Below are 20,786 nucleotides of genomic sequence, written 5' to 3' on the forward strand. Positions count from 1 at the left end.
ATATATTGTAAATAATTTTGGTATGTTAACACTGGATGGGATTCTTTCCAGTCACCTTTGAGATGTATAAAAGAACCTCTCTGCCCTCAAAATCTTTCACTAAGAGATTTTTAGAACCGCCTAAAGGTTTCAGAGTCAGAATACTAGCAATTTTAATGGAAATACAGCATTCAAATGTTGAAAAGCTTTGAAAATATCAGCCTCACAACTGGAAAGAAGCCAGAAGGACAGGCTGCCATGGACATAAAAAGCACGAAAACTCACATTTTTTGTCAGATTTCTTTAAGCTGTGGGCCCATTTCATGCAGACATCTCAATACAAGTGAGTCTTCTGGGCATGGAGAAGTGGTACTTGACCATGAGAACACATGCCTGTGCAGTCCCCTTCCTTGCTGTGACTTTTGATTTGCCTTTTCATTATAGTCAATAAAATGTACATGCAAGAAACAAGCTGCCTTCATTTAGATCTTCAGCTTTTATGCACAGATCTCATAGAGAAAGAGAAAAACCCAGAGGGTTTCTTCTTTTCATTTCAGCATAAGCAGTCTTCAGCAAAATCTGAGGCACAAATGCATCAGAATGATGAAAATCCCTGTATATCAGGAAATGACTGCATATCTCTTCTCCAGACTGAGGGAGAAATAAACAAGGAGGAAAACACTGGAAAGCCAGAGGAATTAGAGTGTTTTCCTGACAATGTCCATTAAGAAGGCCAGTCAGCCAGTGCTCTGGCAGATACAGAAAAGCGTACCCAGCCAGCCTAAGCCAAGTAATTGGAAGCACTAAAGAGAAGTGTGTCTAGTCTTTTCACTTGCAGACGTTTCAGCTGCCAAAACAATAGAAAACCATTTTTAAACACTGTATAATCCCAGTGCTAAAGAATCTAAGTTACTTCCGTTGCCTCCCTTTACTGTAAAAAATCTGTCTGTGGTCCACAGTCACTAATGTGTTTAACATCACAGTGTCTGTAGCTGGTAGAGAAATGCTGTGATCTTCCACACGAGAGACAGCATCGCAAATAAATTTAGTGGATTTGGTCATACATGATGTCTTGGGACGCAAGTGAACTGAAACAGTTGGTGCCTAGCCCTGGACCATCATTTCCTCCTCTTCTTTCCTGCTCACAAGTTGCAGGTCTTGTCTGCTTACATAAACATCAATGAGCTTGTTCAGAAAAGCAACAGACATTCTTGGTGCTAATTAAATGGCAATCAATCACAATTGTTTCCATAGTGAAGTAGCCATGGAGAAGATTATCCACATGTCCTTGGAAAAAAGTCACCTTTAAACTATTACTTGATGAAAATTGGGAATGTCCTATCTTGGCACAGGAGTGACTGCAAGTAAACTACCCCCTTGCCAAAGGAAGAGAGACATGGCAGATCTCAGTGTCATCGGCATTATTAGGTCTGTAGCCAGAACAACTCCCCGTCTCTGAGTCGGGAGCCTGGCGTTAGGATTCACAACAGCCACGAGGCTGAACGGTGAAACATTGCTGTTAGACAACAAAAAAAAAAAAGTAAAAAGGGACATGGGCTGACTCTGTAACCCTACATGGTACTGCAGTGGGAAGTCTGAAGAACTCTTCTTTACACTGATAGGAGGGGGAAAAAAAGTGCTAGGAAAGATTTTCTTGAACTGCACCAGTAGTTTAAAGGATTTCAGAAAGACTTGAGGATGGGTCTGTTTAAACGAAAGTGGGAACAGGAAAAGATGGGCTCTGTAGATACTGGAGACCGATGTTTGGATTAAGAATGAGTAGCAGTGGGGTTTTTTCCATGTGACCAACAACAAATATATTTTTCTGGTTTAGTCGGTACTGACAAAACTCCTTTCACAGAAAGAAAAATGTTGAGAATTGCTGGGATACCAACTGTATTTCATAATGTCTGCAATTAAATAAATCTGTAGCTGGGAATTTTTCTTCCCCTTCATCCTGTTTAACAAATTATTAATGCGAAGTTAGGAAGGATTTTTCCTCTCTTATTGTATTGGCAAGGGATTTCCTATTTTCTGGGATTCACTGAAGATCTTTCTCATATATCCAGCATGGCTTGTTTTGCTGTAACACAGAGGACTGGGGATGAGATGACAAGTGTAGTAGTCTATATGGCATAGCATTGAAGAAACTTTCCTCATTTCCCTAAAACTCTCAGTTGCCTAATGTTTACCTGTGACTGGAAGGGTTGGCCAGTCTTCTCTGTGTGTGAGACCCACCAGTGCAACAGTACAGGTGAGGGAGTACGAGGAGGCTATGTGGGGAGAAAAGACACGTTGCACGGGTTTAGCAAAGGCTCCTCTTGCTTCTCAGGAAGACCTGGCCTTGCTGCTTCTAGAAAATCGGAAGCATTGGGCTGTGTTCAGCTTGTCATTCGTGTCTGAAAGCTTTTAAAATAAAGTGCTTGTACAAGGCTAGCAGGCAGAGCTTAAAAGCTGGCTGTTCCCTCTACTGTAAATCTGCTTTTGTTCTTCTTCTGTTCGATCATATATAGAGCGTAAGTAATACCCAGAGGAGGGCTCCAAGCCCAAACTGAGAAAACTTATGGTAGCCTTAGAAATGAATCTGTCTGAGGTGCTATTTAAGCATATCCATTATCACTTTCATTAAACTCTTTTACGGTTCAGGATGCAAGCGTAAGTATTTTCCCAAAGTTTTTGAATTTCTGAACCGTCTTCCCAGGGGACAAAAGAAACCTGAGAAATACCATTTAAAGATAGGAGTACTGAGTACTACTATCCCTTCCTAAACTTTAAATGAAGTTCAGTCTCTTTCTTGGGGAACAGCCTTTCAAACGAACAGAGAAATATCGTACGCTAGCTAGGCGAGCTGTGCATGACGGATGAGCAAATACCACGACCCTCCAAAAACCAGCTGGTCTTTGGCCCTTCGTCCCCTGTCACCTGCCTGTCCAGAAAGCCATTCCCAGAGCGCGAATGCCTGTGCTAACTCTGTCTTGTTCCTGGCTCCTTATCGGATCTTACAGCTGACCCCCCCGAATGGCACTTGCTTTTTTTCAGACGTCCCCAAGGAGCAGCGGCTGCAGGCGGTGCAGGCAGCCATCATGCTGATGTCCGACGAGAACCGGGAGGTTTTGCAGACTCTGCTGTGCTTCCTGAGCGACGTCACCTCCGTGGAGGAGAATCAGATGACTCCTATGAACATAGCCGTTTGTCTGGCCCCTTCCCTCTTCCATCTCAATATAGTGAAGAAAGAAAGCTCACCGAGGCAAGTTTCTTCTCAACTCTATAAATAGTCATATCCTTAACACAAAATGATGCTTTCAGTGTTTCTAAAGGTATGCAGGATAAAATTTTCCACAGCATCTGCTTTCCAGCACGTTACACAGGGCACGGCTTCAGTGAGAGGGGAAAGCCTGTGCTGCAGAGCCAGGAGCACACCTGTACGTGCACGGAAGGTGTTTTCACAAGCCCAGCAGGCGTTTCTGGCTGCCTGTTGTGAATATGCAGTGCCTGCTTTCCATGTGAAATTTCAGTGGGGCACTAGTGAGTTTTGTACAAGTAATGTTGGCTTCTGTGAAGGGAAAGGGCCTGACTTTGCTGTGGCTGAAGTGAAAGATTGACCATGTTTTAAAGGATTTTAATATGTAGATTTTCAGTGAGTGGTTTTTCACTCTGTATTTTCTGGCTACATTCTGCCACTTGGGAAACCAAGTTTATTTCAGGCCACATTAAGATGATGTGTAACACAGTGAGTGTAGACCAAACAGAGTGTAGACCCTGTTAAACGTTAGTGGTCCCAATTAGATGTCCCTCCTGACTTCTTTTTTTCCCCCATCTGGTTGAGAATAAACTGAGATTCTTGGTCACGTATGTGTACAACCAGTGTCTGAGCAAGCACTTTAAGGAGTAACAACGTAAACCGCTGTACATCATGTCTGTTAGAAATCCATTTCAAAATGTGCAGCACCTAATGCAGGACATGCATAACCTTTCCTGCTTTTACCTTTGGCTCAACAATATTTTAGGTAAACATTTTTCCTTTAAAATATGCCCAACAGTCTGAGCAACCTTTGTGATAAATAAAAACTAAAGATAGGCTTTTCTCTCCGGTGTTCTGAACATCCTGCTGCTGTTAGCTTTCATATTTAAAAGTTTCAGCTCTTTTTACCTGAGACACTGAATTCAATTACAGAGTAATACAGAAAAAATATGCAACAGGGAAGCCAGATCAGAAGGACCTCAGTGAAAACCTGGCAGCTACTCAGGGACTTGCTCACATGATAATGGAATGCAACAAACTTTTTGAGGTGAGTGAGACACTCAAACGGCATTATTCATGCCCCCATAATGCAGCATCCTTTGAAGTATTTATGTTTACGCTTACATTTTCTGTCTTGTCTCAGCTCAGAGATTGATGGTGCCTCACTTATTTGTAAACTTGCTCTATCTAAAGTTTATTTATCTCATTTCTTTATGACTGTTCCCTTCTAGCATTCAAAGACGCAACTATTAAAAGTGCAGGGTAATTATTCTGTGGCAGTGTTCAACCCAAACTACTGGTTTAGGAAATTTTAGTCTAATTAAAATCAGAATCTGCTGGTTTAACATTTCATTTTATTATAATGCTTTTAACACCTCAGTTAAAACTTACTCATCTTAAAAAGAAGAGCTGATACACTTTATTTCTGTGTGTCGTGCAATAAAGCTAAAATCACATACGGATATGCAGTCATTCCTGCAGCTACTTTCGCTGCAGGTGGAGGAGAGATAATGCTCGTATCTCCCTTCCCCCGAAGCACAAGGTGACATTTCTGGGGCCTAGAGGAGTAACACAGGTGTATTGACATACAGTTGATCAGCCTAATACCATTCTGCATGAGTAGTGCTATTCTGAGCTGGTTCATTATACTACTTTGATTTCTCGTCTTGCATAAGAAGCAAAGACAGAAATAGGTATCCATTTTACAGACCATAGGCTCATGGCAATTGGTTCCTGAATGGTCCATCAGCCTAGAAACACACTGCCTTAAGGAAAAGCTCTCAGCAGGAGGTTTTCCCCATGGGTTTTCCCTCCCTTCTGTGGCACAGGTTCCACACGAGATGGTCGCCCAGTCCCGAAACTCCTATGTCGACGCAGAAGTGCATTCTCCCACCCTAGACGAGCTCGGAAAACAAGTGGATGAGGAAGGAGGGAACTATCAGATGTACCTGGAAAGTCTCATGCAGAATCTCCAGAAAGAAGCAAAAGAGAAATTCAAAGGATGGGTCACGTGTTCCAGTATAGAGAACACAGAACTCGCCTACAAAAAGGTAATTTGGGGAGACGTGGAAGAAGCAGTAAAGAAACCAAAGCAAAATACAGCCTAGCTATGGGACACCCTGACTTGTTGCCTGGCTAAATACGTACCCTTCTGTCCGGTGAGGACACAAAGTTTTTTTAGAAGACTACTAAAAACAGTTAAAAATGTGATACAATAGTGATTCAAGTATGAGATTCCAGAAAAAGGCACACAAAGGAAGCTAAGGTCTCCAAAATGGGTAAAGTAAGTGATACAGCAAACAACGCAACCAGAGCGCGAGCTGAGACTTTCAACAACAGATAACGTTACCTGGGTAAGCTCTTTGACTGGGGGACAGGCAAAGCTTCTGACCGTCTCCTGTTGTTTGGCAGCATTTTGGAGAACGCAGCCGGAACATAGGTATTAAAAAACCTCTTCAGGCTGCCCACTGCTTGACTAAGCCAGGCCAGCCACGTGGCCAGTTTTATCCCTGATCCTCTTGTGCTTGTTTCCGGTGGATTTTTGATATCTACAACTTCTATCAAAGTTTCTGAAGTTGTTCCAGGCTCCGTCACTTCTGCAGGGAAAGCCAGAGCGCCGCAGCCAGGAGGAGGGTGCTGCAGGGTCCCTGCAGACGGCGGAGTTCAGGGCTGCTGGAAATGCAATGGCGAAACAGAGGTCTGCAAACCAGCAGCAGCTAGCGAGAGGAGGGGATGGGTTAGGGGTGGGAGACGCTAGTTCAGTAGGGGAAGGGCGCTGGGAGGAGTGTGGGGTCTGGACGGTGAGGGGGCAGGAGGCAGCGTTACCCCTATCTGGGAAGGTGCGACCCCTCTGTTAGGGCAAAGAAATGACAATTACTCTGGTTTGTAGCCAGCTTCTGTGAGTGACCTCTCCGGGGAGGGACTGGGGGAGCCTGGGGAGGGAGTAGCGGGGCTCAGGCATGGGATGGAGGAGAGGGGATGGGATGTGGGATGTGGGAGAGGGGATGCCCAGGTCTGGGGTCGAGGGCAGCTGGGACTGCAGAGGGGATGGGGAGTCCCCGGGGCTCTAGGGCAGGGGGACTGGGGAACCGAGAGCTTTGGGGAGAAGGAATTAGAACAACATAAAATAATTGAAGGTGGGAGGGGTGGAAGGTGGGTTTCTGGGGACACAATCCTGGGTGCTGGAGGTTTCTGGAGCACTAGCATCGGTACGTGAGGATGCCAGGGTAGGGAGGGGTTAGAAAAGCAGGGCTTGCGAGATCCAGTGCTTACCGTTAACTTGTTTGCTGCCTATGACCCCTAAAACCACGCAGAAAAGCTGTATGTGTGGAATTTAGGATATTCATCTTGTGCGTAGCCCAGCACTTTCCGCTCCCCTTATTGCATGCTGTGGAGGTGTAACAAGTACCAGGAGCCGTGAGCTGGGAGGAGTTAGCAAGCAGTTTGCGTGTTCCTTCTTTGAAAGGCATTTTCCCAGTACCTCCCTTGCAGCTATTTTGAGGAGCAAACATCTGCGTACCTGACACATAACTGAATCAGCATGTTTTGCTCTTCCACCAATTAACCAGGAGGGTTAATGGAGCCTCAGTCCCAGCTAGTGCATCATATTGCCCAAGGTGGTAGCTTCATTTCAGCCCAGGGTTGCAGTCTCTCCTTTCGTCTGTTTTTACTTCTGCACGCACATATTCTTCATTACTCTTACGATGCTTGGGGTTGAAAAAGTGTCTGTCATGCCAGAAATAATACAGCAACTCCACTGGCACTATGGGAACTGGTCCAAATATACACTGGTGTGAGAGCAGAAGTAATGTATCACTTCAGTTTTCCATCCAGGACTAGTACGCCTATGTTTTCCCATACAGTAGAGCAGCAGCAATAGCAATAATAGTAATGATTAGCAGGGAAATATGCATGCTCTTAAGCTAAAGTCAGATACCCATATCAAGATTTTGTCCTCAGTTATCATCTGCTGAACATAGGCATATAAATCATGGGGGTCTATGTTCTTTGTTGCTTTACTCCAGGTTGGGGATGGGAACCCGCTAAGGCTTTGGAAAGCCTCGGTGGAAGTTGAAGCCCCCCCATCAGTTGTCCTGAACCGAGTGCTGAGAGAACGTCACCTCTGGGATGAGGACTTCTTGCAGTGGAAGGTGGTTGAGAGCCTGGACAAGCAGACAGAAGTTTACCAGTATGTCTTGAACAGCATGGCTCCTCATCCCGTCCGAGACTTTGTCGTTCTAAGGTAAGCTAAGGCCAGTTCTCCAGCACTTTTGCTTCCTGCAGTGCTTATGAGGAAGATCTGGTCTTATCTCAGCCTTTGCATCTGTATAATTGTGCTTCGAGAACTCTACTTCTGGGCAGCAGTGTTGATTTCTCAAACTGAATTAAATTTGTACACCTAGAGCATGCTGACCTTTTCTCTGATGTAATTTGAGCAGCACATACTCCTGAGGCCGTAAATATAATTTCTTCCTTAGAACAGATGTCTGATAATAGCTGCTGTTCTCTCTTAGCTTTGTTTGTTGTCAAAACAGTGCAAATAGAACCCAGTGGTTTTTTATGCTGCTTTTGCTGTTCTCTGGGGAACGTTTGATGTTTAAGAGCCAAATGTTTAGTAGAGAAGATAGTGATGCTTTTAAGCTAAGGTTGTTACACAGTGTCTATATAAGTTGTTATTTTAGATTTGCAGTCTTTGTGGACCAAGAAATGCTAACCCATAAAAATCCTAGTGTGGAAATGAACAGAAAGAGGCAGTAGATATGTAGTCTGACTGTCTTCCAGGGGATGACATCTCTCAAATAAATGTATAGCTGTGTATCAATATTCTAAATTCAATCCCAGTTCTGCTATTGTCTATCTGCCTGTAGAGAACAGACAAAAAAAAAAATTCCTCTTATGCACTTATGCACCTTCTGCCTTTGAAATCCTGGCCCTTTGCTTGCTAAGAGCTATTGTGGAGCTGCTGACATATTTCACTTACAGGGTCAATCCTACAGTTACTTATTTCAGGATGATTTTGTGTGTTCCCATTCTTGGTCTCTGCTTTCTTTGATTGAAATGATGCGCCAGAGAAATACTAAGCAGTTTTGACAAGTGAAATAGTCCAGTGAGTCAGAATTGTATTAGAGGGAACAAAGATTCAAGGAAAAAGATGAACCCAATAAAATATAATAGTACATCCCTTGTATGAACTTCAGTATTCTCTTACAGAATGATAACATGCAGATATTTTCAGTATAAGGGAAGAATTATTTGAACTCTTAAGGGAAGATTTAAAAAACGTTCTTTGTAAGGTCTTCATAAAGTTTAAAACACCAGTCCTCCCATTATTCTATTTCCTTTGCCTTCCCACAGTATACTGGGCTAAATTAATTATTTTACAATTAATTTTCTTATGTAATATTATTGACTTAAATCAGTGATAAATTTGGCCCTTCATATAGCACCAAGAAGACTGTCTGGGAGCAGCAGGGAGGTTTTGATGACCGTAATTCTGTGCTCTTATTTGCCACTTAGTTCACTATTAGGTTTCGTGGTGGTTTATGTTCTTTAAAGGCCTGCTGTGCAGTCACATCAGTTCAAGAAAAATCTTGCCATCGAGTTCTCATTCTTTTCACTAACCCAGGCAGAATGATCCCCAAGGACTGAAATACATATTATAAAACTGAAGCCTGGTGAGTTTTTAAGGGTTGAAAACAGCCGTCAGGCAGATCTGTCAGATTCTGTTGTTTATCTCTTTTGATTTATATCATTAAGTCTAGAGCAAGGTTAGCCAGCAATATCGCAGTCAATTTGATACCTTATGATTGGTGGGAAGTGAACAGTGAAATTATAATTCACCTCTGGGGACATGAATAAATATATTTTAACAGACGGCAATTTTCTCCTTCCCAATCAAACTTTTGGCTGTGAAAGGATAAACTTAGTTGGGTTTTTTTTTTTTGGTTTTTTTTTTCAGTTTGACAGTCATAACAAGGGGATTAGGGTCCCTTGAGAAGACTGTAATGGTAAGAGGATAGGGGCAATGTTTCATATGCCTGGGATCTGACGCAGCTTTCAGCTGCCCTGCACAGGCATTGGTTTTCATTAAAGATTCCTCAATGTTTAATGTTCATTAAGTATCAGAGCATCTCTGTGAGTTATGTGCCATGCCCGTTTTTACTACTGTAAGATATTTAGAGAAGTACAGAAACTGGCCTAAATCCATATAACTGGGAATAGGAATCTAAGTCTTCTGCAGTCTCTGAGATACACAGTTTTCTGCTTCACAAATGGCCCAAGTTAAGTGCCGCGTACTTAGCAAAATTATACGGTCATATCTAAGCACTGTGCAAGCATTCACAGGAGATGGTTCAGCATTTCACAGTAGATCTGAGATGTGATTTCCTACTCTCCATGTGTTTCATCTGCCACGATAGCTCATCATTTGTATTAATGCACAGACACGTGTAAAACCTTCTGAAGTCAGTACCTTCCTGCAGCGGCTTGAATAACAGCTCAATTTCATACAAGAAGAATGCAGAATGTTAAAATTCTCTGCTGAAGTCCAAACTTCAACAGTCCTTGAAAGCAGTTTACCTGCTAAAACATGATACTTCCCAAGGTAGAATAATCCCTTTGTCAGACAGTCCACAGGAAGGCGATGCACATTACACAGCACGGTGGGAATTTCTCATTTCTTCCCACAGCATAGGAAAGAGCACGGACCTATCCTGTGAGATTCAAGGCAGATGAGAAAGATGTGAGATGCCAGAATACATAGAGAATGCTTACAGAACAAGAAAAAAATGTGAAGTATTAAAGGCTAGGTCTCCTGAACTTGGTGGAAAACTTCTGCAGCATGCAAGAGAGGCTAGAAACTTGGAAGAGGGAAAAAAATGAAAGGTCATTTTGTTCTTAATTCAGATGCCCTTGAAACATGTTCTGGGAGTTTCAGAAGTCCATGCGGGTTCTGCTGTGCTAAACTCTATCTGTTGTTCTGTAAGTCTGCACGGGTGCAATGCAACGTTTCAGCTGGATGGCTTACGCTCAGTTTAGCTCCTTTCCAAAACTTCTGTCTCTCTGCAAAAGGCTGTATCATGCCCTGCAATACCTAACGGTTACAAAATGCTCATGTGGAGAAGCAAAACTTCTCTACCTGGAGCCTGCAGCAACGTAAATGGGTGGCCATTCCACATCATGGTCAGACCCCCAACTGGGGAACACAAAACTCCTCCAGGGACTCCTAGGGCAGTCCAGTGGCGTGACAGGCAACAACAAGGACAGGCAGAGAAGCAAACTGTGACTTTAATTCTGGTTCTTACTCATGTGCCCAAAAGTTTCATTACTAAAGTGATTCCATCTTGAACGTGTTGCTGCAGGACATGGAGGACGGATTTGCCAAAGGGGATGTGCATGCTGGTTGCCGTCTCTGTGGAGCACGAAGAGGCTCCTCTTATGGGAGCTGTGCGAGCCATCGTGATGGACTCGCAGTACTTGATAGAGCCGTGTGGCTCAGGAAAAGCCAGGCTGACCCACATCTGCAGAATTGACCTAAAGTAAGTATCCCACCTGCAAAAAGCAGATGTCTATTCAGCAGGGCAAAAGCCTCCAGCTGAGGGAGGGGAGGCGCTGGGAACAGAGGACATGGTCAATGTAACTTTGCTGCTTTGGAGTCTTCCTGCAGTCTTTTCTGTCCACCAAGCTCATTTCTCTGCTCAGCGTCTACTGCTGTTACAGTGCGATCGTAGAAATAAAATCTGCTTACTTGATTACTGCAAGGGAGAACTTCAGAGTACACTTACAATGACAAGTATTTGAAGTCACCACCACCACCGTGGGCAGCGGGGAGTAGGAAGCATGGCAAGCCTGTTCCCGCAGGGCGGATTTCTTGAGTATTTGAGTTTCTCAATAATTCTCTTTCCATTTCTTCAGAGGACATTCCCCAGAGTGGTACAACAAAGGCTTTGGGCATCTGTGCGCAGCAGAAGTTGCAAGGATCAGAAACTCATTTCAGCCTCTGATTGCCGAGGGACCAGAAACAAAAATCTGAGGAAGGTGTTCCTGGGAGCGTGTGAGCATAAATCGGGGTCTGGCAGGGAACAGGAACACTGAAAGCAAAGATCTTATCTAAGCTGCAAATCTGACCAGACCTGGGTCTGTACAAAGCTGAAACAGGAATTTTATAGGAAAGTTATTTTATTCTGGAGACTTCACCTCCCCCCACCACATCCCTTCTTTATTAATTTCAATTATTGAAGTAAACATTTCTTGAGAGAGCTTTTATCATTATTACTTCAAAATCAGACTATTGCCATTACTTGTGTGTTACATAACTCTGGTATTTAAAGGCTTCTAAGAAGCATATTTTAATTGTAAATAAATTATGTACAGTATGTATATATTTATCTATATTATATCTATATATATGTATATGTATAAATTAATTATTTTGTATATAACTCAGTGCAAATCACTTGCATCAGTTGGACCTTAAGTGAATCTGTCACTTGTTTCTTAGTGTGTCACTGCTACATAAGCTGTGTTTGCTATTATCACAGGGCTACCGGGCATAATCCATGAGATAACAGAACTGCCTGTTCTCAAATATGTTTCGTGTTTGTGTATGCTGTGAGAAGGTACCTAGAATTAGATGTAGGAAGAATTACAAGACCTAAGGAAGAAGGAGGTTACTGTACGTTTAAAAATAATGAGGACTGGATCAGTCTCACCAAATAAAATCCATGGAAATGTAACAGAGATAGACATTTTGAAGGCCATTTATGTTCAGCTGCAGAATTGTGACTGTTAGTACAAGGTGTTGAAAACTTACCTATTGCCTTAATTAATGGTATATCTGTCACTAGAGAATCTCACTATGTGCAGTGTTCAAAGTAACTGCTCATTCTTGGAGAGTACAAGGTAACGCTGTGTGTACTGGGGTGTCTGAAATCAGACCGGTAAGTTATGAAGCTGTAAATCTTTTTTTTTTTTTTTTTTTTTTTCCTGTAGCATTTTGTCTAGGTTCTGAGTAGGCGTTTCTGTGTTGTTCTTTCCTTCTCCCGTAGAGATGGCTAACTGTTAAAGAAACTCCAAAGCAGATTTTCCACATCCAGTGGACACAATGACATGCAGATGAATACCACGCCTTTTAATATTCTTACTACACAAATAACTAAACTTTTTTAAGCTTTTAAACACATCTTGGAGATTTAAAAGACTAAATGCAGACTATGCTTGAAAGATTGCTTTTATAGTAACAGCAAGCATTTTCATATTATATTGCACTGATCTGCATGATCCTGCCTCTGTAGGTATTGGTGGGAGCAGGATTAGCCCCTGACTATGAGGAGTAGGAGCCATTTAAGCCTATTACATCAATTCATTTTCAGGGACTTATTATTTTGCTAATGGAAGAATGCTTTAAAAGTAATAATAATAATAATTTGTCAACGTTACCTTTGAGGCAGGGTTCCGTTTTGTTTTTAACTAACCTAAGACCAAAAATTATATTACATCTATGGTTCAATAAGAATGTACAAGCCTGTTAATACTGTTCTTCATTAATCGCATTTGTTCACTTTGACTTTATTTATTGCTGCATAAACCAGCTGAGTCATTCATAGCCAGTGTTTTAGCTCAGTCCTTCCAACAAAATCCGCTAAGATTTAGTATGAGGTCAATTAAGCGGGATGCATTTCCTATGCGAAGCTACAGTTTTGTGCCCCGATTCAGTAAACGGGGAAGTCTTTTCAAAGCCAGTGCTCTGAATCGCCCCAGGGTGGACCGTGTGTGGTCCTCGATAGCTGCTAGAGCAGGGTCCCACGTGCCGTCGTGGACGCGCGTAAGGGCCGTGCCGGTGGGGGACAGCCCTGCGACCCAAGGAAGCAAGCCGGTGGGAGCTCGGGGTGGACGGGGGCAGGGTGACCCAGCACGGTCTCCCCGTGGACCAGCAAGACCCCCAAAAGTCACTGTCGTCTTCCCCCGTGAGCCGTCTCACCCGCGTTTTATCGTGCGACCCATCGGACGGGGGAGGTTGGCCACCCGCGAGCTCCTGCCTTGCGTTTACGGCCAACAATAGTCGCGATGTGCGACTATTGCGTGTTTTTGTCTTAAAGACGGGAGCGCTCGCACCCTCACCCGGCCGCGTTGAAGTCCGGCGCTCAGCAGCCGGGCGCGGGGCACCATCGCTGCCGAGGTCCGGCCTTCCCGGGAGCGAGCGGGGGCTCGCGAGCCGGTGGGCAAGGCCGGTCCCCCGGTTCCAGCCGGGCTGCCGTCCCAGAAAGCGGCACCTCCTCCCCAAACGCCTGTAGCCGCGGCAGCAGGTTTCGTGCCGGCTGTTTTCCAAAACACAGGCAATTAGAGCACTTCTGCTACGTTAGTTTGCGTGAATGAATACAGCAGTGCCTCAGTATTAATGGGCACCGAATTTCTGGCCCTGGGAATGGCAATTGTCTGACGGGAAATAATTTCTTAAGGAAATGAAGGGAAAACCTAGACAGGGGTTCTATCCCGTCCGGTAAGTCATTGCTCAGCTGGAAGGGGCCCTGTGCCGCCTGCCACCCTTAGCAAGGTAGGGTTGTCCTCCTACCCCTACGGAAGCTCTGACGTGCTTCTGGCATCTCTAAGCCATTTATCGATGAAATCGGATTTCTTTAAAATGCACATTATACCATGTCTACCATTCAGCTACCACAGTATTTTGTATTACATTGCCATTGAGAATACCTTATGATAATTGCATTTTTAAATGTTATACTCATATCAATACCTCATATTTTTACCTCATCTGTTGGTATCAGTCATTAGTTGTAAATAAACAATTGCAGAGTTGAATAAATTTGCATACACTAAAGAATCACGTTTCCTTTGTGCGCTCATTTCATGCATTGGCACAAGAAACACGGTACATTTAAGCCCTTGCTTTATTGCAACCTGCTGTACACTAAACTGTTCTGATATGGGACTCCAATAATGATTTTAGGCTCAAAATGATATTGTTGTCCATTATACTTATCCTATAGTGTCCTTAAGTATACATGAGCTTCATGGCAAAGATTATGTTTTCCAAAGAAGCTATTAAGCCAGGAGGGCGGGCTTGAGAAAGGTGAACTCAGGTCCTCAACAGTGTTTAGGCCCCTGACCCCACTGAATTCAACCATGTTTCTGCATCTATGGTCTTGTTAATAATCTAAGTCTAGGTTCGTAAGAGGGACTGTTTACAGGCCTTACAGATTGGGTTCACATTATCAGACTTCAGCCATCTCAAATCCATCAAGCCACTGCAAAAAAGAAAGATGCAACAGCAGGATAGTGATGCCTGGGGTTTGTCGTAGAGATGGAATAAATGTCCCTTTGCATGGGCCTGTATCTCTCCAACTCTCTCTTGAATTATCAAAAGCAGCAGAGTCTCAGAAAGCAGTATGCTGAGCAGGGAGTCAGCTATGAGAGACCAGCAAGGAGGGGATAAGCCTTTATGTCCCACCATTCAGGGAAAGCTCAGTATTAAACTTTGGACTGAAAGGAAGCACTTTTCTCCAATTCTCTGCCATGGCAGAGGTGTACTATGTAAGTACATCCTTTCTTGCAAAAAAATACAGTATATGATGCGCTGTCATTCCCGTATCTCCCTCCCCCCCCACCGGCAACAACTTCAGGGCAAACAGACTGTCTTAACCCTGACAGCACTGATGTGTCAGTTCCTGGTATGTGCAGTCTTTATAATGTTGAATTCTTGGGCATCCGTCCTCTTCACAATACCTTGCAGGAGTCACCAGCAAAGCATCCCTCTGTTTGATGCAACTTGCTCTGCAGAATCAGTGTCAGCCTTGGAGGATCTTGGCATGCCTAAGAGATGGTGCTCTTCGAAATAGCAGGTAGTTGTTAGATGAGAGCACAGGCTGAACATACTGAAATGACTGTGACATGAAAATATTGGAAGGAGTAGCCGGCAGACTGCGGGAGCCTGCAAATCAAATAGGAGAGGGTGAAAACTGATACTGCTGCTCCAGCTCAATAGTGACATGGAAGAACTGGGAAGCGAACACAGACCTTGCCAGACAGAAAGCAGCGCTTAAATGGCATCACCCACTCACGATCCCCTGGGAATTTAGCACGGCCATGTCGTGCTCTCCTTGCCAGATGTGTGTCAGTCACAAGCTGCAGAAGGGCTTCACTTGGATGGGTGCTAGGCCAGGCAGACCATGTTGTTACAACTGCAGTTGCACATCATGGCGTGGCAGGACCAGGAGTAGGGGGCATCAAACCCCCGATTCATAACAAGGCGGGTCTTTGGACTTGCCTAAAATGTACGATTTAAATTGTGACCCTCAATATTATGGGTCATTCAGCTATACTATGTAGAAAGCTAACATTTTTCCCCCAGAGCAGCAATGGATGCAGGCCAGATCCCGCCTAGCACTGTGTGACTGTAGACTGCTTCAGTGTGCAAGAAATTCAGCTCAGCAAATGCACGGGTACATGGAACTCAAGGGCTAACACAGAGCAGTGGGTCTGGGTTAATGAGTAAATGACAGGGAAAACATTACAACACCGCAGATGGTAACTGTTTGCCTGTCTTTGATAGGCTGGTGTTGGGGAGGTCTCACACACTCCCAGGTGATACCCTCCCTAATCTACAGCAGGACCCAGACACCAGAGCCTCTGTACCTTTGATGAAGGTTAGCATCGCTTGCAGAAGTGACCTGGACACTTGGGCTCCTTCCACCCCTTCGGCTCTGAAAGTAGGATCTCTATCCTGACCTCCCATAGGTAGCTGTTCTCCGCTGCTCTCTTCCACTGTCTAAGCCCAGCTCGTGAGCCCAACGTGCCCTTTTCCCAGCTCGCTCAGTCCCTGCCTGTCTGCGGGCTGGGCTCCAGCCCGGGCTGCACGGGAGGCCACGGGGTTCAGCTTGCAGGGCAGGCTGGTCACGGCCAAGCGGTCAATGGTCCCAGCCCCAGTTCCAACAGGGGAGAGTCGGGCATTGCCAGCCTGCCGGGGCTCGAGACTGCAGAAGTCCCATGTCCCGCACTGGGGAACAAAACTCCGGGGTGAGGAGTGATCGTTTCTGCGTCTCTCCTGCAAGAAGGCTGGAAGGCAAGAGCTGGAAAATAACCAAGAGCCCGTACCACCGCACAGGTGCTCCTCAGTCCCACCGCAATGACAAGTTGGGACTTTCGATCCTCTCCCGGGGGCTGTGTGTCCGGCAAGACGGGGAGGCTAAAGGCAGCTTCGGTTTGAAAGCACTGAACTGCTCTTTACCTTGAGCAGAAACTTGAACGACGGCATGCAGTTCATTGGCAGCAGTTTGCAAGGAGACAGGATGGGGTCCCAGCTGCGACTGCGCTTTAATAAGAAAATAACTCGTTCTGCAGCGAGAGCGTCTGCTCCAGCAGGAGTCTGCCCTGCTTGGCCAGAGCAGCTGCATGGAGCTCTGCTGGCAGCCAGCTAGAGGATTACGGCTTATTTCTGAATCAAAATACTTGATTCTGCAAAAGGCACTAGGGAAACTCAGCCTAAAACTGCAGACTCTGCTCTTTCTCTTTCACCTGCTCGTAGCAGCTCCAAGACAGACACATGGCTGAAACACAAAGCCAGCACTTGCTACAGTGAGGATTTGCAACAGCTTGCGATTTATGGGAGCAAATTAGCTGCAGGGCCATCTGTCCCTCCCCAGACCACGCCTGGCCCGCTCCTTGCTGGAACGACTCCTTTTCCTTGCGAGGATGCATATCGAATGACTTTTTTTTTTTTTATTATTATTATTATTAATTAAATAAACGTGAGAACCACAGGTGGCGGAGCAGACAACAGTAACCCTCTCAGCAGCATCTGCTGGCCAGCCGTGCCCCGCCACGCGTGCGGGACAGATGCTCGCAGGGTGCCTGCGTGCAGCCTGACCCCAGACCCGCACGGGGAAGCTCGGCCACCCCGCTGCACCTCGCCGGCTCCAGCCAGGCTCGGTCTTCACGGCAGTACGACCAGAAGCACCACAGCTGGTCTGGCTTGACCACAAACAGCGAGTCCTGGGGGTTCCCCCCCCCCCAGACTCTTTCAGTTTAGAGACTTGCCGTGGGGGGTAGCTGAAAGCAGGGAGTTTGTTTGTCAGGTCCAAGCACCCATCCATGTGCCACGCTGCCGGCTAACCAGCACGAGCAAGGAGCCCACCATGGCTGTAAGTGCAGATCGCCCTGGGCTCACGGCTGCTCCCGCATTTTGCACGGTGTCGGCTGGCTCCCGATGGGACAGGAACTCGGAACTGGCCTGTGAAGAGAAAAAGGGCAGGATTTTTAGTTCTTTAGCCTGGATTTCTCTTTCCCTGAAAAGTCACGTCCCTTTGCTCCTGGCCCAGGGAGGAGGGATCACACCAGCCTGCACCCCTTACCCAGGCTCATCACGTCTGCTGCTTTGCAAAAGAGGTAAAATAAATGATTTGGGGAAAACTCCCCATTCTTCAGTGGCTGTATTTGGGGATCCCTGGTGAGGAAGGACAAGCTCTGCTGCTGCTGCAGATACGCTGTCACAGCACTGGCGGCAATGCCCCCACGCAGGGCACACCAGCGGCTCCCTCCCGGGGCCGCGGGACAGCGAGAGCACCATTTCAGAGACGACTTTTGGCAGGCCACCTTTCCCGCTTCCCACAAGGTCGCAGGGCCCGAGCCGGACCGATGGGGAAGCCACCCCAACGTGGAGTGAGCCACCACACGTGTTTTAATTACATACCCTTCCCAAATACCAGACCAAACCCCATCGACAAGCATCACCTTGAATGGGGTTTACTGCCTGGCCATGCTGATGCCCAGCCGTGGCATCAGCCTTAGGTCTTTTTTGAGCTGCGGTTATCATCGAGTGGTCTCATGTCGTTCTCTCTGCAGTCGAGGAGGTGCCGGGACACTCATAAATAACCGAGCGGTGATGTTCGTCACGCTGCTGAAACCACCAAGACAGCAATGGAAAAGTTTGTCATTATTATCAATGCAAAAAAAAAAAAAAAAAAATAGTTGCAAATAATAAAAAATTAAATGGGTATCACTGGGCTAAGCCAAAATATTACACTATGGCCTCCTTGGCCTCCCAGTATTTCTTGCCTTGGGCAACCTTTTCCAGCAATCACTGGTATTTATCAGAAAAGAGATACAGTTATTGCATTTGGGTTTTTCAAATAATTGAGTAATTTAATCTTTTAAGTGCCTCTGAGATCACTTGCTGTAATTAAAGACAGAAGATGAATGACTGAAGTACAAGAGCAGTGGAGGACTTACTTTAAAAATGAATATGTCCTTGACTGCGTCTCCTGTGCATTTATATAATGATTATCCCACATTAATATGACCAAACAGATAAAAGGAGAAAATAATAAGAGCTCGGTGGCATTATTTTTCTTCCAGCCCAATAATAATATATCACCAGCTGGAGGAACGTGCCTGTGAATACGAAGCAGGAGCGACCACGTGCTGCCGAGTGCCGGACCCTGCCGCCTCCCGCTGCGAGGTGCAAGGAAAGGCAATATCCGCTCACGGCTCCTGCAGCAATGTGGCAGATAAATGAGTTACAAATGTGTATAAAATTCACAAACTTCCATCAGAAGTGGACTTAAAGGCTCAGCTAGTGCTGGGGGAGACGACTGCAACACTGGCAGCTTACTTTATGAGCATTTATTTTCTCAGCTTTTTGAAATAAGACCCGTTTGATCCTAGTGGAGAGAGAGAGGCAAAAGGTTTGCTGCAAGTAATAACTATCAACAAAAAAAATCTGTAAGGCCTGTGAACAGTATTTTGTCTTCTCAATAAACTATACGCCCTGGCATACCTATGTCATACCTTGGTGTTCAGCTCCCCATTTCATAGCCCAAACGTGAACAAATGCATGCCCAAAGAGGGAAGAGGACGTGGCGAGAGAGCTGGAGCTGGCCCTGCTCCATCCTTCACCCAGCACTAAGCCCCGGCTCACGCCTGTCCCAGGCCGGAGAAGCGGCAGCCTCGCACCCCTCGGGGAACCATCCGGCCCGGCCGGGGAGGCTGCAGCCCGCCGGGAAGCGCTCCTCGCCGGCGTGCTCCTCTCCCTTTCCTGGCAGGGCATCCCATGGCCTCCAGCTCGACTGCGCTATTGCCAGACTACAAAACTTTGTCACCTCGTAAAACTTTACAGCACAGGTAGTTTATAGCGTTACACCTCTCGAACTAAACGCTCGGCCAATGCGCGGTTCCCTCTGGCAGGAGGAAAACCAGATTTCTTGGGTCAGGTGTTGCGTTTGTGCAGCCCCGCTGGTTTATGGCGCTGCCGAACGCAGCAGAGCCCTGAGCGCAAGAAGGCGGCGAGGCAACAGCCAGCTCGCCGCCGAGAGCCGAGCCGCCGTTCCAGCCAGCACCTCGGCCGGACACGCCGCCGGCTCTGCTCCTCCTCCAGCGCCCTGGGGCTCGGCACCGCTCCGGCTGGGACGCGCACCCCAGCAAGGCACAGCTCCGGGGGGAGCTCCGGCTTGGAGGCTTCTCTGGCTGCTGAGAGCCAAAGAGGTGGGACAGAGAAGGCGCTGCCCAGGTCCTCTCCTTCCCTGCAAGGACTGATGCCATAAAAAAAAATCAGTGAGAAGTACATTACACATCCCAGGTTAGGAGGGGAGAGTTAAAACTCAGCCCTCCCTGCCAAAAAAAAAACCACCACCAAACCCCAAAGTCTTCTATGTTGCCCTCTTACTAAGGAAGAAACCCTTTCCACCAATAGAAAAGAACTAAAGTAGAAACTAATCCAACTTGATGTGAATTTGCAGTATTTAGAAAACATCATCGCCGTCATTCCCGCTGCTTTGCTCGGTGCCGGTGACAGCGACCGCCTCTCCCACCCGCCAGTGCCCGGTTTCCCTCTGCACCTCAGACCCCCATGGGTCTCCTGGGACTCGAGCCAGAAACACATTTGGATGAGCTCAGGAGAGCTGGAACCCGATAACGACGCTTCGCCGTGTTCCGTTGCGAGTAACTCTTGTGACGAGGAAGGGGCTTTTGACAGTAAAATTCATCATGTAGGAGGTGTATCATTAAGGGGCAAATATGGGAGAGAGGGAGTTTTCATAGTAGATTCTTTTTTTAAATTTTATTTTTTTAACAAAGGATATTCAAAAAGTCCCATGGCCCGTCCCCACACTAGGGGACTGTTCCCTCAGCTCCCAGGGCGAGGAACTCACGCGTCCGCTTGTGCCTGTGGCTTTTCTGCCCTGCTTCGTTAGTGTTCTGCCCGGCTTCTCTCTGCCTCGCTGGTCCTTTTGCCAGTCCTTCACAAACGCACAAAGCATCACAAAATAATAGCCAGCAAAATGTCAGCACCCACAAGTGTCTTGGCTGTAGGCTGCTGTTATTTCAACTTTCTGGTTTCTTAACGATCTTAATTTTCCCAGAACGGTTTGACAGAGCATGGTGTTTCTCTTCAACTCACGAAACAAAATAAAAGCCTCTGATATGTTGGACCCTGCCACTTTCATCTCACCTCGTTATTCCCTCTTTTTTCCAATCTCTTAAAAAGGGTGGGCTTAACCGGCCAGCACCAGCCGTAGCCTCGTGACGGCTGGCGAAGAGTGGTTTGGCAATCCACAAGTGG

At 46.1% G+C, this 20,786-nt stretch overlaps 1 protein-coding gene across 9 annotated transcripts in view; it reads left to right on the forward strand.

The window, feature by feature from the left end:
- Positions 1–14,054, forward strand: part of STARD13 (StAR related lipid transfer domain containing 13) — a 306,300-nt gene extending 292,246 nt beyond the window's left edge. For all 9 annotated transcript variants that reach the window (XM_030042603.2, XM_030042604.2, XM_030042602.2 and 6 more), the window contains 6 exons: positions 3,019–3,226; positions 4,154–4,268; positions 5,050–5,271; positions 7,246–7,463; positions 10,582–10,758; positions 11,135–14,054. In XM_030042603.2, coding sequence (XP_029898463.1) covers positions 3,019–3,226; positions 4,154–4,268; positions 5,050–5,271; positions 7,246–7,463; positions 10,582–10,758; positions 11,135–11,252 — 1,058 coding nt within the window. In that variant the 3' untranslated portion in view covers positions 11,253–14,054. The remainder of the gene's footprint in view (positions 1–3,018; positions 3,227–4,153; positions 4,269–5,049; positions 5,272–7,245; positions 7,464–10,581; positions 10,759–11,134) is intronic.
- Positions 14,055–20,786: the final 6,732 nt, after the last annotated feature.

The sequence above is a fragment of the Aquila chrysaetos genome, chromosome 19, assembly GCF_900496995.4.
Source record: "Aquila chrysaetos chrysaetos chromosome 19, bAquChr1.4, whole genome shotgun sequence".
Taxonomy (NCBI): domain Eukaryota; kingdom Metazoa; phylum Chordata; class Aves; order Accipitriformes; family Accipitridae; genus Aquila; species Aquila chrysaetos.